Here is a 26,598-nt window from a genome sequence, read left to right on the forward strand (position 1 = left end):
ACAGGGAGTCAGATATAGAGAGAGATACAGAGTGAATGAAACAGGGAGAAATATATAGAGAGAGACACAGAGTGAATGAAACAGGGAGACATATATAGAGAGAGATACAGAGTGAATGAAACAGGGAGACATATATGGACAGAGATACAGAGTGAATGAAACAGGGAGACAGATGTGGACAGAGAGATACAGTGAATGAAACAGGGAGACAGATGTGGACAGAGAGATACAGAGTGAATGAAACAGGGAGACAGATATAGAGAGAGATACATAGTGAATGAAACAGGGAGACAGATATAGAGAGAGATACAGAGTGAATGAAACAGGGAGACAGAGGTGGACAGAGAGATACAGAGTGAATGAAACAGGGAGACAGATATAGAGAGAGATACAGTGTGAATGAAACAGGGAGAAAGATATAGAGAGAGATACAGAGTGAATGAAACAGGGAGACAGATGTGGACAGAGAGATACAGTGTGAATGAAACAGGGAGACAGATATGGACAGAGAGATACAGAGTGAATGAAACAGGGAGACAGATGTGGACAGAGAGATACAGAGTGAATGAAACAGGGAGACAGATATGGACAGAGAGATACAGAGTGAATGAACCAGAGAGACAGATGTGGACAGAGAGATACAGAGTGAATGAAACAGGGAGTCAGATATAGAGAGAGATACAGAGTGAATGAAACAGGGAGTCAGATATAGAGAGAGATACAGAGTGAATGAAACATGGAGGCAGATGTGGACAGAGAGATACAGAGTGAATGAAACAGGGAGACAGATATGGACAGAGAGATACAGAGTGAATGAAACAGGGAGACAGATGTGGACAGAGAGATACAGAGTGAATGAAACAGGGAGACAGATATGGACAGAGAGATACAGAGTGAATGAACCAGAGAGACAGATGTGGACAGAGAGATACAGAGTGAATGAAACAGGGAGTCAGATATAGAGAGAGATACAGAGTGAATGAAACAGGGAGACAGATATAGAGAGAGATACAGAGTGAATGAAACAGGGAGACAGATATAGAGAGAGATACAGAGTGAATGAAACAGGGAGACAGATATAGAGAGAGATACAGAGTGAATGAAACAGGGAGACAGATATAGAGAGAGATACAGAGTGAATGAAACAGGGAGACAGATGTGGACAGAGAGATACAGAGTGAATGAAACAGGGGCACGGATGTGGAGAAGGTGGAGGGCATCGGGGAATCACACCCCAGCTACTAGGAGCCTTGTGTAGTTCGTAGTGGGCAGCTCTCCCATTTTCTTTTCAACCAATAACTTGCTGATTGTGATGAATGAAATATGCGGTGACAATATCAGTGAGCTACCGGCATGTCATTGTGTGGTCAGGATGAGCATCAAGGTGTGTCAGGTCAGCATCATCCACACCTGCTTTACAGACAATCTACCTCGAACGGGCTCTAATCAAATAGAAGTTGATTTGCCACCTACACAGATTAGCAGATGTTAAAGCAGGTGCAGTGAAATGCTTGTGTTTCTAGCTCCAGGGTTGCAGTGAAATGCTTGTGTTTCTAGCTCCAGGGTTGCAGTGAAATGCTTGTGTTTCTAGCTCCAGGGTTGCAGTGAAATGATTGTGTTTTTCTAGCTCCAGCAGTGCAGTAAATATCTAACAGTACAATACTAATACACAAAAACAAGAAATGAAGAAATATCAGAACGAGCCATATCAGAGTCCGGAATATAAATACGGGGTGTGTATATAGAAAGTATGGACAATATATAAGTAGGAAAAGGTATGTACAGCAGCAGTTATATAGGATGAGCTATGTCCTGAATACAGTATGTACAGCAGCAGTTATATAGGATGAGCTATGTCCTGAATACAGTATGAACAGTAGTAGTTATATAGGATGAGCTATGTCCAGAATACAGTATGTACAGCAGCAGTTATATAGGATGAGCTATGTCCAGAATACAGTATGAACAGCAGTAGTTATATAGGATGAGCTATGTCCAGAATACAGTATGTACAGCAGTGGTTATATACACACACACACACGACATCCACTATCCAGCCAGAGATGGACTCAAACTGTGTAGGCGAAGTCAAACCTCTAGTTTTTCTAGTTTTACCCCTTCCCCAATGCTCTCTCTCTCACTGGTAGCAAAACACACACACAATAAACAGCTTAATGACTCACCTGTTGTGGGTGTATAATGGCAGGAGGCTGCTGAAGGGAGAACGGCTCATAGTAATGGCTGGAACCTCCTGTGATGTACGTGTCAGATATGTATGACACTCTGAAGTCTGCTCCTTTGTTTGGCTGTGGAGTCTCTCTTTGTATAGGCTCGTAAGAAAGTTAAACACGTAGCTGTGTTTGCCCAATATCAAATACACCTTCTAGAAGTGTTTGGCCTAAGACCACTCCTAAATCCACTCCTAAATCCACTCCTAAGACTTCTAATTTATTAGCCAACACACTATTCAAACACATTCTCATTTTGATCAAATCGATCAATTCAGGATACAAATTTACAAGATATAGTTTCTTGTACACAAAATTAAATCAGAGATGGTGGATTTGACCATCAATGAACAGCAGTGGATTTGACCATCAGTGAACAGCAGTGGATTTGACCACCAGTGGATTTGACCATCAGTGAACAGCAGTGGATTTGACCATCAGTGAACAGCAGTGGATTTGACCATCAGTGAACAATAGTGGATTTGACCATCAGTGAACAGCAGTGGATTTGACCATCAGTGAACAGCAGTGGATTTGACCATCAGTGAACAGCAGTGGATTTGACCATCAGTGAACAGCAGTGGATTTGACCATCAGTGAACAGCAGTGGATTTGACCATCAGTGAACAGCAGTGGATTTGACCATCAGTGCTTGCTCAGAGATATTACATTAGTTGCGTGACGGGTGTGGATACACAGGTGTTCCTTAGGGCCGACCAAACAGTATTCTACCCGACTAACTAACGAGCCTCATGCTATTCCCAGAGGAAGAACCATAGAACTCCCACCTGGGATGTTACCCGTTACCAGAGATACAGACCTACTCACCAACACAATGCTGCTGACGTAACATAGACCATAATAACAGACCTCTGTTACAAAACTGATCTAAACAATTTGATTAAAGATACTTAATGCCAACTCAACACAATATAAATGATAGCTTATTGTCAATAATAATAATATACTATATTTAAAGAACGTTCATAAAAACTGATCGAAACTATTTTATTAAAAATTACTTCAATATTTCCACTTCACGACATTTTCTACTCCAAGTCACTACCACGAGAAGGGTGATTCTCGTTGATTATTTGAGAAATCATTGTTCACAATAAATAAGAGGGTTGCTCTGATGTGAATAAAATAGAAGTAAATTGTGATAAAATGAAATCACTTTAATCTTCCTATTCCGTAACTGCATGTTGTTCGTAGCCAACACAACACCATTCAACTGTACACAAACAAAACCACTTACACACCCAGTTAAAAACCTCTTAATTCAGTGTCAGTCTACTAACAGGGTACGTAACCTGTAACCTTGTTGTCTCAACCACCACACTCTCCACTCCAACTCTTTTTTTTAATGTGCAGGCTTTTATAATGAAGGTGAAATCAAAGCTTACCTGATTAAGGTTTTAGCCGTGTCAGTCAGTCAGGTAGGTAGGTAGGTGTGTTAGCGTTGGGTTGCGTCCTCCGTCTGTCTCTGGGTAGGTAGGTAGGTGTGTTAGCGTTGGGTTGCGTCCTCCGTCTGTCTCTGTGAAGGTGTACTGATACCTGAGACGCAGGTCAACCAGTAAACTGCTGCGTTCCCTCAGACACAAGATTATGTTGTGAAAGGAAGAGGGCGTGGATAATCTCTAGTTATAGGGGCCTGAGGCATATTACTGGTGTACAGGTGTGTGTGTGTGTGTGTGTGTGTGTGTGTGTGTGTGTGTGTGTGTGTGTGTGTGTGTGTGTGTGTGTGTGTGTGTGTGTGTGTGTGTGTGTGTGTGTGTGTGTGTGTGTGTGTGTGTGTGTGTGTGTGTGTGTGTGTGTGTGTACAGTTGTCCTTTGAATACAGTAACACACTGATCCATGGTTAAATTGGGTGACGCCCTTCAGCTATTGTGTCCGGACACCTGAATCCCTAGTTATATATGTAGTTTTATGTGCGATAAAGTGTGTGTGTGTGTGTATGAGATTGGTGATGTTGGTCAATGTTATCAAATAAAATAAAAATGTATTTGCCACATGCGCCGAATACAACAGGTGTAGACATCACAGTGAAATGCTTACAAGCCCTTAACCAACAATGCCGTTTTTTTTTATAAGACAAAAGTACAATAAAAAAAGTGTTAAGTAAAAAATAAAAAATAAAATAACTAAAGAGCAGCAGTAAAATAAAATAACAGTAGGGAGGCTATATATACAGGGGGGGTACCGTTACAGAGTCAAAGTGTGGGGGCACAGGTTAGTCCAGGTAATTGAGGTAATATGTACATGTGGGTAGAGTTAAAGTGACTATGCATAAATAATAAACAGAGTAGCAGCAGAGTAAAAGAGGGGGGTGGGGGGGCAGTACAAATAGTCTGGGTAGCCATGATTAGCTGTTCAGGATTCTTATGGCTTGGGGGTAGAAGCTGTTGAAAAGCCTTTTGGACCTAGACTTGGCACTCCGGTACCGCTTGCCATGTGGTAGCAGAGAGAACAGTCTATGACCACGGTGGCTGGAGTCTTTGACAATTTTTAGGGCCTTCCTCTGACACTGCCTGGTATAGAGGTCCTGGATGGCAGGAAGCTTGGCCCCAGTGATGTACTGGGCCGTACGCACTACCCTCTGTAGTGCCTTGCGGTCGGAGAACGAGCAGTTGCCATACCAGGCGGTGATGCAACGAGTCAGGATGCTCTCGATGGTACAGCTGTATAACTTTTTGAGGATCTGAGGACCCATGCCAAATCTTTTCAGTCTCCTGAGGGGGAATATGCTTTGCAGAAAAACAGCCCCAAAGCATGATGTTTCCACCACCATGCTTCACAGTAGGTATGGTGTTCTTTGGATGCAACTCAGCATTCTTTGTCCTCCAAACACGACGAGTTGCGTTTTTACCAAAAAGTTATATTTTGGTTTCATCTGACCATATGACATTCTCCCAATCCTCTTCTGGATCATCCAAATGCACTCTAGCAAACTTCAGACGGGCCTGGACATGTACTGGCTTAAGCAGGGGGACACGTCTTGCACTGCAGGATTTGAGTCCCTGGCGGCGTAGTGTGTTACTGATGGTAGGCTTTGTTACTTTGGTCCCAGCTCTCTGCAGGTCATTCACTAGGTCCCCCCGTGTGGTTCTGGGATTTTTGCTCACCGTTCTTGTGATCATTTTGACCCCACGGGGTGAGATCTTGCGTGGAGCCCCAGATCGAGGGTGATTATCAGTGGTCTTGTATGTCTTCCATTTCTTAATAATTGCTCCCACAGTTGATTTCTTCAAACCAAGCTGCTACCTATTGCAGATTCAGTCTTCCCAGCCTGGTGCAGGTTTACAATTTTGTTTCTGGTGTCCTTTGACAGCTATTTGGTCTTGGCCATAGTGGAGTTTGGAGTGTGACTGTTTGAGGTTGTGGACAGGTGTCTTTTATACTGATAACAAGTTCAAACAGGTGCCATTAATACAGGTAACGAGTGTAGGACAGAGGAGCCTCTTAAAGAAGAAGTTACAGGTCTGTGAGAGCCAGAAATCTTGCTTGTTTGTAGGTGACCAAATACTTATTTTCCACCATAATTTGCAAATAAATTCATTAAAAATCCTACAATGTGATTTTCTGGATTTTTTTTCTCAATTTGTCTGTCATAGTTGACGTGTACCTATGATGAAAATTACAGGCCTCTCTCATCTTTTTAAGTGGGAGAACTTGCACAATTGGTGGCTGACTAAATACTTTTTTCCCCCACTGTATGTCCAAGAACAAGCTACAAATGGACAGTACCAAAACAAATGATCTAATGATTCTGTCTCTTCGCAACAAAATCTGCAGGGTTGGGAAGATTGTATCCCCCATATAAATAACATTATATTGGTAGCAAGAATTTTGTATAATAATTTAAACTGAAAAATTCGACGTTTTGAATCCGGCGTCGCTTTGCATGTCAGTTCATAAACACTATGCCATGGAATCGGTACGTCAAAAATCTCTTCCCAACTATTTTGCAATCTATATGGGACGGCTGTCAATCCTTTGGTCCTTAAATGAAACTGGTATACTTTTTTATTTATCACAATTTTCTTTAACCGATTATGTTCTTTAATGCAGGGCCAATAGACAAGTTCCTTACTTTCTCCCCCTTCCACTTCCCTCTTCCATTTTGCGGTAATGCTGCAATTATTTGGTTGTAATTTTGGGTAGAGCAGACATTTCAATACGTTTTTGTTAGCTGCATGTGCGACATAACTCCACCAGTCCTACCTATGATAAAATGTACAAAGATTATACCTTTTTTCTTTTTTTTTCAAAAAAATATATTTTTTTTATCAATTAGTATATTTGAGTTCAATATTTTTTTCTCATATAATGTAAAAAACGGTTTGCCAGGAGTAGGCAGGACCATAAGCAAATAGGTAAACTGGGATAATACTTAAGAGTTAATCAGGGTGATTTTTCCACAAATTGACAGGTATTTACCTTTCCATGGTAGCAAGATCTTATCTATTTTTGCTAACTTTCTATTAAAATGTATTGGAGTGAGATCATTTATTTCCTTTGGGATATGTATTCCGAGTATATCCACATCACCATCAGACCATTTTATTGGTAAACTACATGGCAATGTAAAAATTGTATTTTTTATTGATCCAATACGTAATATTTGTCATAATTTGGTTGTAATCCAGAGAGGTTAGAAAATGTATCTAGATCCTCTATGAGGCTGTGGAGGGATTCAAGTTGTGGATTTAAAAGAAAACATTAATCATCAGCGTACAATGACACCTTTGTTTTTAAGCCATGGATTTCTAATCCCTTGATATTATTGTTGGATCTGATTTTAATAGCTAACATCTCGATGGCCATAATAAATAGATATGCCGATAGTGGACAACCTTGTTTCACTCCTCTTGACAGTTTAAAACTTTCTGAGAAATAGCCATTATTTACTATTTTACACCTAGGGTTACTATACAGTGAGGGAAAAAAAGTATTTGATCCCCTGCTGATTTTGTACATTTGCCCACTGACAAAGAAATGATCAGTCTATAATTTTAATGGTAGGTTTATTTGAACAGTGAGAGACAGAATAACAACAAAAAAATCCTGAAAAACACATGTCAAAAATGTTATAAATTGATTTCCATTTTAATGAGGGAAATAAGTATTGAAGTATGCAAGTGACGCATCAAGACATCAACAAACCAGTTAAAGTTGTGTGATATAATAGCAGTGTTTCCCCTGTAGGGTGCTTCTATTTTAATAATGTAGATATATAGATGCTGCTGTGGCTACTGCTAGCTAGCATGAACACACGGTGTCTTAATGTAACCACGATTGCGTTCCGACCCCAGTGCAGCGCAGCGTAAAAGGTAGGGCCTGTATCTTCTTGTAAGGTGAATCCTGAATATACACCCATTGGAGGCAGCAGCAAGGAATGTTACAGATGAATAAATGTACCACCATTTTGTAGGAAATTGGTGGAGGTGCGGCCTCATACCTGCAACCAATCAGAGCACCCAAACAATTAATTCAAACAGACCAATAGAAAAGCATACACATTTCACATGAATACCTTAGTTACTATAATAAAGGCTCCTCCACCATGTTACAATTATACTTTTTTACAACCACACCTTAAGATTTTCTAGTGATGGGAAACCGAGGCTTTCTGAAGCCTTTGGGGCATTCACCAAACTGTGCCTAAAAATGGTTCATTACGCTGAGCTTTAACACAATGCACATTAGTGACATCTGCCGGTAAGCAATGAAACGTAATGTTTGATGTTTATTTACGTTTTTTCCACACTATTCATCAAATCTCCACAGCGCAGCGGTTAGTCGCGAGTCTTCGTAGGCTACTACAATCAGTTACCATTGCAGGTTCGCACCTTCCATCATGTTTCCCTTTTTTGTTGTCAAAAACTGAATCTAGGGCATTATTTAGGATACTATACTCAATAAATCGAATTGTTTAAACAATAATGTGCATAAAGTGTGGTGTCACAAACGATTTTCAAAATAATATACCCACATTCCCCGTTTTGGACCCCGACTCCACATGAAGAAATCCTAACTACATTGTAAGTATGGTGTCCAGTAAAGGTCGGTGTTTTAAAGCGTTTGCAACAACCGGTTTGAAAAACCACGTGATCAAACGAAGCTTCTGACGTCATATATCGCGTGATTGTGTTACTTTGAAACGATCATCCGTACATTGTGTCGGATCAGTAGTGCTTTTAAAACTGCATTGGCGCTTCAGTATCAATCGTTGCATCACTAAGATTTTCACACTGCGCTTTTATCGGTGGGTGGACTTTTATTTTGAAAACTCTCCCGCGCAAACCAGGAAGTGGTGTGATGACGTTACGTGATTGCGTGTGTAGAGATCCGGGGACAGTTGACGGTCAATTTAAAAAATACAGTTCTATCAACAACACAAATCGATCCTAGACAGCTACCATTGGTAGAATGGACTTGTAAGAGCAATGTCAAGATGCCGGTTTTTCCCTCCCACAAAGACACTCCTCTCCTTGTGGCCCTAACGTTTCCGCGTGCATTAGCTAGCTAGATAGCTGTCTGTAGCTATCTGTATCTGTCGCGAGTGGAACACATGGATAACTTCGTTTTGTAACTTCAGTAGTTAGCGAACGCAGTTGTTATGATCATGCTCCTGTCATGGTTTCTACATTTCAGCTCACCATCCAGATGCCTTCTACTAAAAACGTGTAAGCGGTGTTGCCAATACAGTACAGGAAGGAACGTCCATAAACTTGATTCACCAGTGTTGTTTAAGAACGCATTGCCATCGACATCCAACCGCAGTGGTGGACACGGCGGAAAGCGGAACGACATTAGGTTGAATACCTCTCAGAATAAATGCTTTTCATCTGAAGGTGACGAGGTTGATCATCATCGTGAACATGGTGAAGTAAGAGTGAGGTTTGCTCCGAGTCCAACAGGTAAGATCATGGGATTTGAACCCATGACAGGCTTTTAATAGCTAAACAATAAGATGAATAATCAGGTGTGTTAGTGCTGGGCTGGAACTAAAGCCTGCACAGTGCATGTATCTCTACAACCCTTGGGTTGGTGGTAGTTTTGAGCCCTGGTTAAAAGTAGTACAATACTGGGACTAGGGTGTCATTTGGATTAGGGACTCACCCTATAACCTGTACATGTTATAATACTAATGTTACAGTGATGCCACATAACCTAACAACGTCCTTCCAGGGGCTAGTTGTACTGTTATAGTAGTAGTGATGCCACATAACCTAACAACGTCCTTCCAGGGGCTAGTTGTACTGTTACAGTGATGCCACATAACCTAACAACGTCCTTCCAGGGGCTAGTTGTACTGTTACAGTGATGCCACATAACCTAACAACGTCCTTCCAGGGGCTAGTTGTACTGTTACAGTGATGCCACATAACCTAACAACGTCCTGCCAGGTGGTGTACTTGTACATCAAGCTGCATCATGCTACAGAAACAGGAGATAGGCTCCTTCCCTATGGGCCGTTTTGGCTCGGACAAGGCTTACTTACTTATGTAAGGGAAAGGGGGATACCTAGTCAGTTGTACAACCGAATGCATTCGACTGAAATGTGTCTTCCTCATTTAACCCAACCTCTCTGAATCAGAGCGGAGTGGGGAGGGGCCTTAATGACATCTATGTAGGGACTGCGTTGCCATTTGGGATGCAAACTATCTGTACAACTAACTAACTATAACTAACCCTCTGTACTGTACAACTAACTAACTATAACTAACCCTCTGTACTGTACAACTAACTATAACTAACCCTCTGTACTGTACAACTAACTAACTATAACTAACCCTATGTACTGTACAACTAACTAACTATAACTAACCATCTGTACTGTACAACTAACTATAACTAACCCTCTGTACTGTACAACTAACTAACTATAACTAACCCTATGTACTGTACAACTAACTAACTATAACTAACCCTATGTACTGTACAACTAACTAACTATAACTAACCCTCTGTACTGTACAACTAACTAACTAACTAACTATAACTAACCCTATGTACTGTACAACTAACTAACTATAACTAACCCTATGTACTGTACAACTAACTAACTAACTAACTAACCCTATGTACTGTACAACTAACTAACTATAACTAACCATCTGTACTGTACAACTAACTAACTATAACTAACCCTCTGTACTGTACAACTAACTAACTATAACTAACCCTCTGGACTGTACAACTAACTAACTATAACTAACCCTCTGGACTGTACAACTAACTAACTATAACTAACCCTCTGTACTGTACAACTAACTAACTATAACTAACCCTCTGTACTGTACAACTAACTAACTATAACTAACCCTCTGTACTGTACAACTAACAAACTATAACTAACCCTCTGTACTGTACAACTAACTAACTAACTATAACTAACCCTCTGTACTGTACAACTAACTATAACTAACCCTCTGTACTGTACAACTAACTAACTATAACTAACCCTCTGTGCTGTACAACTAACTAACTATAACTAACCCTCTGTCTGTTTGTGTAGTGAACTACAGTAGTAACACCATGTAACCTAACTGACTATAATTGACCCGTGTCCCTCCCTAGGTTTCCTGCACCTGGGCGGGCTGCGTACAGCTCTCTACAACTATATCTATGCTAAGAAGTACGGAGGGAGCTTCATCTTACGTATGGAAGATACAGATCAGAGCAGACTGGTGCCGGGAGCTGCGGAGTCTATAGAGGATATGTTGGAGTGGGCTGGTAGGAGCAGAGACATATTTAGACGTTAAGGAGTTTGGCCAACTTTTAGAATGGACGCCATGTTGGCACCTGTGAGCATTCCAATATATTCCAAGTATTTGGAATCTAATTCTAGACATTCAGTTACATGGCGTTGTTTACAACATGCTGTGGACTGGTCCATATTGCGTTTGCCCGTGTAATAACGGGGGCTAACATGGCTGCCATCCATCTCCATCCACCCTCCCCAGGTATCCCCCCAGGCGAGAGTCCCCGTCGAGGGGGTGAGTACGGTCCCTACCTCCAGTCCCAGAGACTGGCCTTGTATACCCAGGCTGCTGACTCCCTGGTCCAGACAGGGAACGCCTACCACTGCTTCTGCAGCCAGCAAAGACTAGAGTTACTGAAGAGAGAGGCCCTACGCAGCGGACAGACACCACGGTTTGTTGTGGCTAAACACACACTCATACATGCGTTCACACACACACACACACACACACACACACACACACACACACGCACACGCATGGACATGTTCACATACTCACTCATTGACACATATACCTGAACATTCCTCTACTGCAGGTATGACAACAGGTGCAGACACCTCCGCCCAGACCAGGTAGAGGAGAAGCTGGATCAGAACGTCCCCCATGTGATCAGGTTTAGACTGGAGTCTGGAGTAGAACCCTTCAACGACCTGGTCTTCGGATGGAACCGCCATGAGGTGGCCCAGGTAAGCCGGTTGATCCGTGAGATAACTAAACACAAGCAATACGGGCAAGCAGTGTTCCATTTTTATTTTTGTATGTATTCCAACGCACCTGCAACAAGTAACCTCAGATGTGCCAGTGCTTTTCTTATTTCAAAACGCATATAATTGAAACTCCACCTCCCATCCCAGGTTGAAGGAGACCCCGTTGTAATCTGATGGGTTCCCCACCTGGCTAATGTAGTAGATAGATTTTTTTTACTTTACCTTATTTTACCTTGGATTTTTTTTATTTTACCTAGGCAAGTCAGTTAAGAACAAATTCTTATTTACAATGACGGCCTACACCGGCCAAACCCAGACGACGCTGGGCCAATTGTGCGCCGCCCAATCACGGCCGGTTGTGATACAGCCTGGAATCGAACCAGGGGGTCTGTAGTGACGCCTCAAACACTGAGACGCAGTGCCTTAGACCGCTGCACCACTCTCCCCATCCTTAACCCATTTAAAACAAACATTTTAGTCATTTATCATACGCTCTTATCCAGAGAGACTTACAGTAGTGCAGACATTTCATACTTTTTTTTTTCTTCGGCGTACTGGTCCCCCGTGGGAATCGAACCCACAACCCTGGCGTTGCCATGCACTTCCAACAGAGCCACACGGGACCCCTGGCTATAGGTTGAAGGAGACTCTGCAGTAATGAAGGCAGACGGGTTCCCCACCTACCACCTGGCTGACGTAGCAGATGACCACCTGATATAACTAACTGAAACATATACAACACATATCTTATAACATAAACAGAGCCTTCAGAAAGGATTCATACCCCTTGACTTATTCCACATTTCGTTGTGTAACTGCCTGAATTCAAAATGGATTCAACTGATTTTTTTTTTCTTCTCTCTCACCCACCTACACACAATACCCTCATCATGACAAATTGAAAACATGTTTTTAGAAATGTTTGCAAATGTGTTGAAAAATAAATACAGAAATACCTAATTTACATAAGTATTCACACCCCTGAGTCAATACATGTTAAAATCACCTTTTGCAGCAGTTGCAGCTGTGAGTCTTTCTGGGTAAGTCTCTAAGAGCTTTCCACACCTGGATTGTGCAACATTTACCCATTATTATTTTCAAAATGCTTCAAGCTCTGTCAAATTGGTTGTTAATCATTGCTAGACAACCATTTTCAGGTCTTGCCATAGATTTACAAGTAGATTTAAGTCAAACTGTAACTCGGCCACTCGGGAATATTCACTGACGTCTTGGTAAGCAACTTCAGTGTAGATTTGGCCTTGTGTTTTAGGTTATTGTCCTACTGAAAGGTGAATTCATCTCCCAGTGTCTGGTGGAAAGCAGACTGAACCAGGTTTTCCTCTAGGATTTTGCCTGTGCTTAGCTCCATTCCGTTTCTTTTTTATCCTGAAAAAGTTCCCAGTCCTTAACAATTACAAGCATACCCATAACATGATGCAGCCACCACTATGCTTGAAAATATGGAGAGTGATACTCAGTAATGTATTGCATTTTCCCCAAACATAACACTCTGTATTCAGGACAAAGAGTTAATTGCTTTGCCACAATGTTTGCAGTATTATTTTAAGTGCCTTGTTGCAAACAGGATGCATGTTTTGGAATATTTGTATTCTGTACAGGCTTTGCTTTTCACTCGGTCAATTAGGTTAGTATTGTGGCATAACTACAGTGTTGTTGATCCATCCTCAGTTTTCTCCTATCACAGCTATTAAACTCTGTAACTGTTTTAAAGTCACCATTGGCCTCATGGTGAAATCCCTGAGTGGTTTCCTTCCTCTCCGGCAGCTGAGTTAGGAAGGACGCCTGTATCTTTGTAGTGACTAGGTGTATTGATACACCATCCAAAGTGTAATTAATAACTTCACCATGCTCAAAGGGATATTCAACGTCTGCTTTTTTATTTTTTACCCATCTACCAATGAGTACCCTTCTTTGCAAGGCATTGGACAACCTCCCTGGTCTTTGTGTTTGAATCTGTGTTTGAAATTCACTGAAATGCAGATCATTGTATGTGTGGGGTACAGAGATGAAGTAGTCATTCAAAAATCATGTTAGACACTATTATTGCTCACAGAGTGAGACCATGCAACTTATTATGTGACTTGTTAAGCACATTTTTACTCCTGAACTTATTTAGGCTTGCCATAACAAAGGAGTGAAATACATTTTGACTGAAGACATCTCAGCTTCTAATTTTTTATGAATTTCTAAAAATGTCGATAAACATAATTCGAAGGCCATTTACAAAAAATATCATTTTAATCTGGGGTATTGTGTGAAGGCCAGTTACAAAAAATATCAGTTGAATCAATTTTAAATTCAGGCTGTAACACAACAAAATGTGGAAAAAGTCAAAGAGTGTGAATACTTTGTGCACCTGCTCTAGGTTGAAGGAGACCCTGTAGTGATAAAAGCAGATGGATTCCCCACCTATCACCTGGCTAACGTAGTCGACGACCACCTGATGAAGGTCAGCCACGTCCTGAGAGGATCAGAGTGGCTCATCTCTACCCCTAAACACCTGCTGCTGTACAGGTACACACACACACACACAGAGACACACACACACACAGAGACACACACACACACACACACACACACACACACAGAGACACACACACACACACACACACACACAGAGACACACACACACACACACACACACACAGAGACACACACACAGAGACACACACACACACACACACACACACACACACACACACACACACACACACACAGAGACACACACACACACACAGAGACACACACACACACACAGAGACACAGAGACACACACACACAGAGACACACACACACACAGACACACACACACACACACACACACACACACACACACAGAGAGACACACACAGAGAGAGACACACACACACAGAGAGACACACACACACAGAGAGACACACACAGAGACACACACACAGAGACACACACACAGAGACACACACAGAGACACACACACACACACAGAGACACACACACACACACACACACACAGAGACACAGAGACACACACACACACACACACACACACACACACACAGAGACACACACACACACACACACAGAGACACACACACACACAAACACAGAGACACACACACACACACAAACACAGAGACACACACACAAACAGAGACACACACACACACAAACACAGAGACACACACACACACAAACACAGAGACACACACACACACACACACACACACACAGAGAGACACACAAACACACACACAGAGACACACACACACACACACACAGAGACACACACACACACAGAGACACACACACACACACACAGAGACACACACACACACACACACACAGAGACACACACACACACACAGAGACACACACACATACAGAGAGACACACACACACACACACACACACAGAGACACACACACATACAGAGAGACACACACACAGAGAGACACACACACACAGAGACACACAGGTATGATTCCCGCTGGGGCCACCCATACAAAATTGTAGTATAATAATATTCATAATAATAATAATACATTTTATTCGCTCCTTTCAAGATACCGAAGGGCACATACAGAGCAAAATAGAATAACATAGCAATTATAAGCATGGCAATACTAAAAGCAATGTACTAAAAGCGATGTACAAAGTACAAAACGGTAGGTTGCGTTGTGTTATGTCATTGTTATTCTAGGGCTCTGGGCTGGAAGCCCCTGGTTATGTTATGTCATTGTTATTCCAGGGCTCTGGGCTGGAAGCCCCTGGTTATGTTATGTCATTGTTATTCCAGGGCTCTGGGCTGGAAGCCCCCGGTGTTCGGACACCTTCCTCTCCTCCTCAACAGAGATGGCAGTAAGCTCTCTAAGAGACAAGGAGATATCTACATACAGAGTTTCCAGAGGAGTGGGGCCCTACCTGAAGCACTACTGGATATCACCACGCACTGTGGATCTGGCTTTAACAGTGAGTGAGAGAGGTCTTTATACAGAGTTTCCAGAGGAGTGCACTATAAAGGGAATAGGAGTCAGAAGTAGTGGGAGGAGCCATCTGACTAGTAGTGGGAGGAGCCATCTGACTAGTAGTGGGAGGAGCCATCTGACTAGTAGTGGGAGGAGCCATCTGACTAGTAGTGGGAGGAGCCATCTGACTAGTAGTGGGAGGAGCCATCTGACTAGTAGTGGGTGGAGCCATCTGACTAGTAGTGGGAGGAGCCATCTGACTAGTAGTGGGAGGAGCCATCTGACTAGTAGTGGGAGGAGCCATCTGACTAGTAGTGGGAGGAGCCATCTGACTAGTAGTGGGAGGAGCCATCTGACTAGTAGTGGGAGGAGCCATCTGACTAGTAGTGGGAGGAGCCATCTAACTAGTAGTGGGAGGATGACATCAGACTAGTAGTGGGAGGAGCCATCTGACTAGTAGTGGGAGGAGCCATCTGACTAGTAGTGGGAGGAGCCATCTGACTAGTAGTGGGAGGAGCCATCTGACTAGTAGTGGGAGGAGCCATCTGACTAGTAGTGGGAGGAGCCATCTGACTAGTAGTGGGAGGAGCCATCTGACTAGTAGTGGGAGAAGCCATCTGACTAGTAGTGGGAGGAGCCATCTGACTAGTAGTGGGAGGAGCCATCTGACTAGTAGTGGGAGGAGCCATCTGACTAGTAGTGGGAGGATGACATCAGACTAAATGCATTTCCCCCTATCATCCTGCAGGTAACCGTGTGGGTCGTAAGATGGAGGAACTGATCGCTGAGTTTAACCCGTCTAAGATCACCACCCACTCTGCCCTGCTAGACCTGGACAAACTACCTGAGTTTAACAAGTACACTACCTGTCTGTCTGTCTGTATCCATCCATCCATCCATCCATCCATCCATCCATCCATCCATCCATCTCTCTCTCTCTCTCTCTCTCTCTCTATCCATCTATCCATCTATCCATCTATCCATCTATACATACATACAACTTCTTTAGGCTGGCTGCTGTCAAATCTCAAGGTTGAGTATAGTTCAAGGTAGTAGCCATAGTAGGTTTGTCCCTGTTGCTCTGTGGTTCTTAACTCAGTCACCAGATAGTGTAGTCTGGGTACCGGGCATCAGGGATCTTGATCCAGGAGGGGATTGAATGCCTCTAGTCTGGGTACCAGGCAACAGGAGGGAATTGAATGCCTCTAGTCTAGGTACCAGGCAACAGGAGGGGATTGAATGCCTCTAGTCTTGGTACCAGGCAACAGGAGGGGATTGAATGCCTCTAGTCTGGGTACCAGGCAACAGGAGGGGATTGAATGCCTCTAGTCTGGGTACCAGGCAACAGGGGGGGATTGAATGCCTCTAGTCTGGGTACCAGGCAACAGGAGGGGATTGAATGCCTCTAGTCTGGGTACCAGGCAACAGGAGGGGATTGAATGCCTCTAGTCTGGGTACCAGGCAACAGGAGGGGATTGAATGCCTCTAGTCTGGGTACCAGGCAACAGGAGGGGATTGAATGCCTCTAGTCTGGGTACCAGGCAACAGGGGGGGATTGAATGCCTCTAGTCTGGGTACCAGGCAACAGGAGGGGATTGAATGCCTCTAGTCTGGGTACCAGGCAACAGGAGGGGATTGAATGCCTCTAGTCTGGGTACCAGGCAACAGGGGGGGATTGAATGCCTCTAGTCTGGGTACCAGGCAACAGGAGGGGATTGAATGCCTCTAGTCTGGGTACCAGGCAACAGGGGGGGATTGAATGCCTCTAGTCTGGGTACCAGGCAACAGGGGGGGATTGAATGCCTCTAGTCTGGGTACCAGGCAACAGTGGGGAATTGAATGCCTCTAGTCTGGGTACCAGGCAACGGGGGGGATTGAATGCCTCTAGTCTGGGTACCAGGCAACAGGAGGGGATTGAATGCCTCTAGTCTTGGTACCAGGCAACAGGGGGGGATTGAATGCCTCTAGTCTGGGTACCAGGCAACAGGGGGGGATTGAATGCCTCTAGTCTGGGTACCAGGCAACAGGAGGGGATTGAATGCCTCTAGTCTGGGTACCAGGCAACATGAGGGGATTGAATGCCTCTAGTCTGGGTACCAGGCAACAGGAGGGGGTTGAATGCCTCTAGTCTGGGTACCAGGCAACAGGAGGGGTTGAATGCCTCTAGTCTGGGTACCAGTCTCTTTAGCTAACGTTCCACTCCTTGTCATTGCCAAAGAGACTGGCTTCTGGCAATATCAACGTTCAATATGCAGCTGGATTTACGACGGAGTTGCTCATTGGTTGTTCTAAATAGCATGAATATTTTCCATGACAACATGTAGAGCCACGAAAATATAATAATAATTATATTACAAAATCAAAAACAAACATTTAGCTGTTAGCTGGGCAAGCTGTTCGTATTTTGAGGCTTAAAATCAAGGCTAAGACGTTTTTGTGGTTGGAATTGCAGTATGTATTTAGTCTGCGGATTTAGACGTGAGCTAGCAACTTCTGACAGACTTATCAGGATGCACAAAACAACCGGACAGCAACACATTCTGTGGAGAGAAAAAAAGTGATAGTGTTCCAATAGTGTTATGAGAATTTCTAACCCAATGTTTCAAAAATGAACTTATTACTCAGTCTGTATCCCAGAGGTTGGAAATCTCTCATAATCAGACCAAGCAGCCCAGCATACAATCATCAGGGTTTATTCATTGAGAACGTTCTAAAACAAAATGGCCGTACAATGTTTTTTATATGCACACGTCAGAGGAAAAAATCCCTCCCCTCTTTAGGCAGGCTGTAGTTTTCCACTTTATAATTGCTCTCCTGACCATCAGTTCACACACACACTTTTCCAAGCCTAACAGTTTCTCTCCTCCCTAAATTCCTCAGTTATCTTGGTTTCTCAGTTGCCTGTAGACAGTTGTCCTTGTCCTTTGTTGTCTGGCCTAACTCTTACTCACATTGCTAAATAGTAACACAATGTCATAATCTTTACTGGTCCTACTCTCACACATTAACACATTTCACACAGTTTCAAGGTGTAATAATTAGTCATTAATAATTAATCTATCAAATAGTTGCATAATCGTTGTGATTGGAGGATAGCTGTGAAGGGTTATCGAATCATGATCAAATCCTCTGTTCTCCTCGAGCTCATTTAATGATAGAATCTTCATATTTGAAGATGGCAGAACGCCCTGTCTCTATGGCAACATGACATGGAGTACAGGGAGTGGAATGTTAGCTGAAGAGACTGTTACCCAGGCTACAGCCAGTGCTGTTGTACTGTGTATTTCTGCCTATATATGGTCTGCTGACCTGCCCCATTCAGTCATGATAAATGATGTTCATTTATCTAGCAGATAAGGGTCTAGGATCAGCTTTCTCAATTCTTATCCTAACCACCATTATCTTAACAACCCAACTCACTCTAGACCAGTTGTTAGTAATCCCAGTAATCCACTCTTTGTTCTCCCAGGATCCACCTGCAGCAGCGTATCGATGACGCGGAGCAACGTGATTGGCTGGTCAGGGATCTGCAGGGGCGGATCCAGGAAGTGTACGGAACACAGGTCCAGGATCAGGATGTTCTGCGACCAGATTACATCACACGGGTTCTACACCTGCGCAAGGTAACTATGACCTCATCACACGGGTTCTACACCAGCGCAAGGTAACTATGACCTCATCACATGGGTTCTACACCAGCGCAAGGTAACTATGACCTCATCACACGGGTTCTACACCTGCGCAAGGTAACTATGAAATCATCACACGGGTTCTACACCTGCGTGCAAGGTAACCATGGACGTAACGAAGGTAACAGGGCATCAGCTGTTGTGTCGGTCTTTACACCAGCTGAATAACCATCCCATCATCCCTCTGGTGTTCCCACTTTCCCAGTTTGAGAATATCACGGCCCAGTGCAGAATGTGGAGCCTGTCTGTCTGGAGGTCACCGTCTCTCTCTCTCTCTCTCTCTCTCTCTCTCTCTCTCTCTCTCCGTCTCTCTCTCTCTCTCTCTCCGTCTCTCTCTCTCTCCCAGTCTCTCTCACTCACTCACACACATGCTCACTCTCTATTTAACCTATTAACTCTATCTCTTTACTCAGGGTCATATCTCCTCTGTATCTGACCTGGTGTCCTCAGAGTATTCCTACCTGTGGGTTCGACCTCCTTCTCTAACTCTCTCTCTCTCTCTCTCTCTCTCTCTCTCTCTCTCTCTCTCTCTCTCTCTCTCTCTCTCTCTCTCTCTCTCAGGGTCATATCTCCTCTGTATCTGACCTGGTGTCCTCAGAGTATTCCTACCTGTGGGTTCGACCTCCTTCTCTAACTCTCTCTCTCTCTCTCTCTCTCTCTCTCTCTCTCTCTCTCTCTCTCTCTCTCTCTCAGGGTCATATCTCCTCTGTATCTGACCTGCTGTCCTCAGAGTATTCATACCTTTGGGTTCGACCTTCTTTCTCTGACCAACAGATGGCAGCACTCAGCTCAGAGACACAACACATTGCTACTCTGGTCATACGGTACGTACCATAACTACTATAGACTAACAGGACTACCCTGGGCATACGGTACGTACCATAACTACTATAGACTAACAGGACTACTCTGGTCATACGGTACGTACCATAACTACTATAGACTAACAGGACTACTCTGGTCATACGGTACGTACCATAACTACTATAGACTAACAGGACTACTCTGGTCATACGGTACGTACCATAACTACTATAGACTAACAGGACTACTCTGGTCATACGGTACGTACCATAACTACTATAGACTAACAGGACTACTCTGGTCATACGGTACGTACCATAACTACTATAGACTAACAGGACTACTCTGGTCATACGGTACGTACCATAACTACTATAGACTAACAGGACTACTCTGGTCATACGGTACGTACCATAACTACTATAGACTAACAGGACTACTCTGGTCATACGGTACGTACCATAACTACTATAGACTAACAGGACTACTCTGGTCATACGGTACGTACCATAACTACTATAGACTAACAGGACTACTCTGGTCATACGGTACGTACCATAACTACTATAGACTAACAGGACTACTCTGGTCATACGGTACGTACCATAACCACTATAGACTAACAGGACTACTCTGGTCATACGGTACGTACCATAACCACTATAGACTAACAGGACTACTCTGGTCATACGGTACGTACCATAACTACTATAGACTAACAGGACTACTCTGGTCATACGGTACGTACCATAACTACTATAGACTAACAGGACTACTCTGGTCATACGGTACGTACCATAACTACTATAGACTAACAGGACTACTCTGGTCATACGGTACGTACCATAACTACTATAGACTAACAGGACTACTCTGGTCATACGGTACGTACCATAACCACTATAGACTAACAGGACTACTCTGGTCATACGGTACGTACCATAACTACTATAGACTAACAGGACTACTCTGGTCATACGGTACGTACCATAACTACTATAGACCAACAGGACTACTCTGGTCATACGGTACGTACCATAACTACTATAGACTAACAGGACTACTCTGGTCATACGGTACGTACCATAACTACTATAGACTAACAGGACTACTCTAGTCAAAACGTATGTATCAGAACTAACTGTTAACTAAAACTACTCCTAGTTCCCTAGCAATGTAGTCTCCTAGTTAGCAATCTAGTCAAGCTTCTTGGTCAGAAGTGAAAAGTGACAGTGTCCTTGTAGTCTTTGTTTTAATGAACCAAAGCCTTTCTGAAAATGACATGACTGTGTCAGTTACATTGTGTCTTTCATGATTTATTGATGAAAATGTACTATTGACATGTCTGTCTCTGTGCAGGTTGATGGAGGGTCTGAGAGGAGGTGAGGAGCTGGCAGTAGACCAGCTCAGTGGAGAACTGAAGACTCTGGCTAAGAAGACCAGCAACACTAAATACAGAGAGGTTATGAAGATTATACGACTGGCCCTCAGCGGACTACAGGTAGGAGAGACAGAGAGGGGGAACGGAGAGAGACTGGCCCTCAGCGGACTACAGGTAGGAGAGACAGAGAGGGGGAACGGAGAGAGACTGGCCCTCAGCGGACTACAGGTAGGAGAGACAGAGAGGGGGAACGGAGAGAGACTGGTCCTCAGCGGACTACAGGTAGGAGAGACAGAGAGGGGGGAACGGAGAGAGACTGGTCCTCAGACTACAGGTAGGAGAGAGAGGGAGAGGGAACAGAGAGAGACTGGTCCTCAGAGGACTACAGGTAGGAGAGAGAGAGAGGGGGAACGGAGAGAGACTGGCCCTCAGACTACAGGTAGGAGAGAGAGAGAGAGGGAACGGAGAGAGACTGGTCCTCAGAGGACTACAGGTGGGAAAGAGAGAGAGGGGGAATGGAGAGAGACTGGTCCTCAGAGGACTACAGGTGGGAAAGAGAGAGAGGGGGAACGGAGAGAGACTGGTCCTCAGAGGACTACAGGTGGGAAAGAGAGAGAGGGGGAACGGAGAGAGACTGGTCCTCAGAGGACTACAGGTGGGAAAGAGAGAGAGGGGGAACGGAGAGAGACTGGTCCTCAGAGGACTACAGGTGGGAAAGAGAGAGAGGGGGGAACGGAGAGAGACTGGTCCTCAGAGGACTACAGGTAGGAAAGAGAGGGGGGGAACGGAGAGAGGCAGAGAAAAAGAAAGCATCACAATGACAAAGTGGATTTAAAAAAAGAGAAGTTGTGTTTGATTGCTGTCCTGTCAAATGATTGCAACAGCTCTTGAAACAGGATGTCTCTCTCTCTCTCTCTCTCTCTCTCTCTCTCTCTCTCTCTCTCTCTCTCTCCCAGCAAGGTCCCAGTGTAGCAGAGATGATGGTATCGTTGGGACCCAGTGAGATCACACATCGCTTCAACAGAGTTCTACAGCAACTCTCACGGCAGCACTGAACACTGTGGCTGTGTACCAAATGGCACCCTATTCCCTATATAGTACATACTTTTGTCCAGGGCCCATAGTGCAAAAGCAGTGCTGTATACGGATGGGTCACAAATGGCACCCTATTCGCTCTCGCAGCAACACTGAACACAAGGTTCTATTAATTTGCTACCAATCGGAAGAGAAAACAGACTGAAACCGGCAGGGACTACTTGAACTTGTCCAATAACAAACGTACATTTTCGTATTCCACTTCAAAACGTTTTGCTACGTTGTGCCATAATGAATATGACCCTGGTTCATTAACTTCTTATTACACTGGTTACCTTATTCTAACAGGTTACCTTATTCTAACAGGTTACCTTATTCTAAACTGGTTACCTTATTCTAACAGTTTACCTTATTCTAACAGGTTACCTTATTCTAACAGGTTACCTTATTCTAACTGGTTACCTTATTCTAACTGGTTACCTTATTCTAACAGGTTACCTTATTCTAACAGGTTACCTTATTCTAACAGGTTACCTTATTCTAACAGGTTACCTTATTCTAACTGGTTACCTTATTCTAACTGGTTACCTTATTCTAACAGGTTACCTTATTCTAACAGGTTACCTTATTCTAACAGGTTACCTTATTCTAACAGGTTACCTTATTCTAACTGGTTACCTTATTCTAACTGGTTACCTTATTCTAACAGTTTACCTTATTCTAACAGGTTACCTTATTCTAACAGGTTACCTTATTCTAACTGGTTACCTTATTCTAACTGGTTACCTTATTCTAACAGGTTACCTTATTCTAACAGGTTACCTTATTCTAACTGGTTACCTTATTCTAACAGGTTACCTTATTCTAACAGGTTACCTTATTCTAACAGGTTACCTTATTCTAACAGGTTACCTTATTCTAACAGGTTACCTTATTCTAACAGGTTACCTTATTCTAACTGGTTACCTTATCCTAACAGGTTACCTTATTCTAACAGTTTACCTTATTCTAACAGGTTACCTTATTCTAACAGGTTACCTTATTCTAACAGGTTACCTTATTCTAACTGGTTACCTTATTCTAACAGGTTACCTTATTCTAACTGGTTACCTTATTCTAACTGGTTACCTTATCCTAACAGGTTACCTTATTCTAACTGGTTACCTTATTCTAACAATATTCCTGGACTCTATATGATCTCACTCACACTGGACTTGTAATGGACATTCAGTCAAGTTGAACTGAAGACCAGAAATGTTTGCAGTAAAACAGTTTCTACTAATGATCAATGCTCTGTCTTCAGTGGGAACTCTAAATGTATTCCACATTTACATTGATTATGGTTGATTGTCCATAAGATGGAATGTTAGGTATGTGGTAAGGTCAGTTAGTTGGCCCTCTGATGTCACATAGGTTGTTTTCATTTATAAAGCCCTTAAAAGTCTCACCGCACCTAACCCGTTTACCACACCCTGGTCTCAGGGATGGTTGACTCTGGAAATTCCTTTTGTCTCTACTGAGTTACAGTAGGTAAATCAGTTTTTTTAGTTTTCTTGCGCCTTATTTGTGGGACAATCTTCAAAACGTTGTTAAATGTGATGTTCTGGTGCCTCTAGGGGCAATTCAGAAAGCTGATTGAGGACCTTATTAGTGATGGTTTTATGTCCGTGTTTTTCTTTCTGCTTGCATCTTGTGTTTGTTTTCTGTAATTGATCTAATTCAGGGCTTATCTGTAAAAGAGACCTTGGTCTCAGTATGACTCCCTGATAAAAAAAAATAAAGGTTAAATAAAAATAAATACATTTTGTATTATAGCTCAAACTCATAAACCAACAAGGAAAAGTTGCTTTTTCAAAAACCTGCTGTGGAAAAAGTAGTTTACATTGCATCGCCCAGGGACAGAGCTCGGCTGCGGAGACCTTGTAATATAATTGGGTCTGCAAGTTACGGTCTGACGTTCCAGATCGCACCCTATTCCTTTTATAGTGCACTATTTTTAACCGTAAGGATCTGGTTAAAGGTTAGTGCACTAGCAGTAGGGTGTAATGATGGGAAGTTCGGCTCTTTTCTGAGAGCCGGCTCTTTTGACTCGGCTCCCAAAGAAGAGCCGGCTCTTTCGACTCCCGAACGGCTCTTTATTTAGGATCTTTTGTAGCCTATATTTTACCTTAACTTTGAAAAAAAATCATGGTTTATGTGTTGAAAACCCTTTTGCTTTCAGTGTTTTTATGAGAGACCTTATAATGCCTAATTCTGTGCATTTATTCTGTGACAAAACCACTCTTACATTTGTTTATTTCAATTAAACTTTTTTATTGCACAAATTAACAATAAACTTCAAACAAATCCACAGAACAGAATCAAAACCAGAACCAAACTCCAGCAAACAGCATTAGTCCTCAGGGCAGGTTGGCATTCAGGAAGATCAGATGCCTCAGCTTGGATGGGCTGATAGGCCTGATACGATTTCGCCTCTCCGTGAGTATCTGCCCTGTTTTGGAGAAGATTCTCTCAGAAGGAACTGATGTGGCAACAATACATAGTCTCCCCTCCATCACCTTCACCAGGAGTGGAAAGACTGAGGCCTTGGCCTGCCACCAGCTCAGTGGGTCTTCTGCTCTCTGGATGAGGGGCTCCTCAAGGTAGCTCCTCACCTCCAGGACGGCGCAGACCTCTTTCACCAGCTCCCATTCCTCTTGGCTTAATGGCTCAATAGATGCGTTGATGAGGGCCAGGGTGGAGATGATGGCATCTTTTATTTCAAGCATTCGTTTCAACATATCAAATGTTGAGTTCCACCTGGTGGCACACTCTTGTTTGGGCCTCAGTTCAGGAATCCCCATTTGGCGCTGTGTGGACTTTAGCTTCTGTGCTGCTACTGTGCTTTTGTGGAAAAACTCCACAACAGCCTTCACCTTATCCACGGTTGTTTTGATCACCTTCAGAGCATCTCTAACCACCAGGTTTAGTGTATGCGCCAGACATGGGTGATGGGTCCACTTCAAAACTTTTATGGCTTTGGTGATGTTTGCAGCATTATCACTCACACAGCACACCACTTTGTCCTCTACTTGCCACTCTTTTGCCACTCTTAGTAGCTCCACTGCCAAGTTTTCTGCAGTGTGTCTGTCGGTGAACTCGAAGCAGTCCAGAAGGCAAGATGTCATCTTGTAATCTTCAATAAAGTGGCAAGTGACAGACATGAAAGAGCAGGTTGTTCTGGAGGTCCAGCAGTCAGTTGTCAGGCAAACTGATGGAGCTTTTGTCACCCTTTCTTGCCATAATGCACGTTCTGTGTCATATAGTTTTGGGATCATTGTTTGGGAAAGTGTTTTTCTACTGGGTAGAGTGTATGTGGGATTTAGGGCTTTGACAAAGTTTTTCATTCCTTTGTCCTCCACAATGGAAAAGGGTTGAAAATCAGAAGCTACCATTTTAGCCAACTCATCATCAATACTGTGCTGTTTGGCTGGGGTCATCAGTTTAGGTAAAAACTGACTTATTTTGCTTTGAGTTGCAGTAGGAGAGGTTATACTTGCACGCATGGGGATGGCAGTAGACGTTACAGCAGCTGTTGTTCTGGTATGAGACACACCAGGATCAGTAGATGGTGAGCTGGCTTGCCCTCTCTCCTCTAACTGCACTGTAGGATGGACAGTTCTTGTATGTCTATGCAGGTTTGTGGTGGAACCTGCTCTTATAGTGACCTTCGTTTTGCAGTGAAGGCACTCTGCTTTCTTGTTCCCAATATCTTTAAACTGCAGCCAGATGCTGCTTCGCTTTCTAGTGTCACTCATAGTTAAACGACACGACAATGCAAGACGCACACACGCTCCTCAGTCCGCTCTGTCTCTCTCTTCACTTGCAGTGGAGTCAAGTGGTGTGTCTGCCCCGCCCCCTCTCTGTTTACACATCCTTAATTCTCACGTGAATGCCGCATGCTGGTCGCCATGCTGGCCAATCATAACAGACCTCTGTGAAAGTGAAACCTAAGCAGCGAATGGGCAAAAAACTGGGA

The 26,598-nt window shown here is 43.4% G+C and overlaps 1 protein-coding gene and 1 long non-coding RNA gene across 5 annotated transcripts; one reads left to right on the forward strand and one right to left on the reverse strand.

Annotated features, from left to right (window-relative positions):
* Positions 1–8,543: 8,543 nt before the first annotated feature.
* On the forward strand, positions 8,544–22,604 carry ears2 (glutamyl-tRNA synthetase 2, mitochondrial). Of its 4 annotated transcripts, none has more exons than XM_084195126.1 (11): positions 8,572–9,151; positions 10,815–10,970; positions 11,201–11,390; positions 11,535–11,685; positions 14,093–14,241; positions 15,503–15,675; positions 16,420–16,528; positions 19,141–19,294; positions 20,054–20,184; positions 21,524–21,665; positions 22,502–22,604. In XM_084195126.1, the coding sequence occupies exons 1-11, from the start codon at positions 8,851–8,853 to the stop codon at positions 22,598–22,600; spliced, it is 1,755 nt and encodes a 584-aa protein (XP_084051252.1). In that variant the 5' UTR covers positions 8,572–8,850; the 3' UTR covers positions 22,601–22,604. The 4 variants fall into 4 exon arrangements, with proteins under 4 accessions (XP_084051255.1, XP_084051252.1, XP_084051253.1 ...); XM_084195127.1 differs by having other exon boundaries at positions 8,586–9,151; positions 22,506–22,603; XM_084195129.1 differs by lacking the exons at positions 20,054–20,184; positions 22,502–22,604 and having other exon boundaries at positions 8,544–9,151.
* Positions 22,605–22,870: 266 nt separating this feature from the next.
* LOC311120573 lies at positions 22,871–26,380 on the reverse strand. Its single transcript, XR_014612172.1, has 3 exons — positions 23,583–26,380; positions 22,989–23,546; positions 22,871–22,951 (listed from the first exon to the last, which is right to left on the reverse strand). It is a non-coding gene; the product is annotated as an uncharacterized lncRNA (long non-coding RNA).
* Between the last annotated feature and the right edge of the window lie 218 nt (positions 26,381–26,598).

This window comes from Coregonus lavaretus, assembly GCF_964263955.1.
Source record: "Coregonus lavaretus genome assembly, contig: HAP1_SCAFFOLD_47, whole genome shotgun sequence".
Classification (NCBI taxonomy): Eukaryota; Metazoa; Chordata; class Actinopteri; order Salmoniformes; family Salmonidae; genus Coregonus; species Coregonus lavaretus.

Bases quoted from the DNA above. Each gene is read 5' to 3' on its own strand.
- ears2 (XM_084195126.1), top strand. From the start codon at position 8,851: ATGATCATGCTCCTGTCATGGTTTCTACATTTCAGCTCACCATCCAGA. The intron at 11,686-14,092 runs GTAAGCCGGTTG...CACCTGCTCTAG, and splicing joins ACCGCCATGAGGTGGCCCAG to GTTGAAGGAGACCCTGTAGT. The intron at 16,529-19,140 runs GTACACTACCTG...TTGTTCTCCCAG, and splicing joins AAACTACCTGAGTTTAACAA to GATCCACCTGCAGCAGCGTA.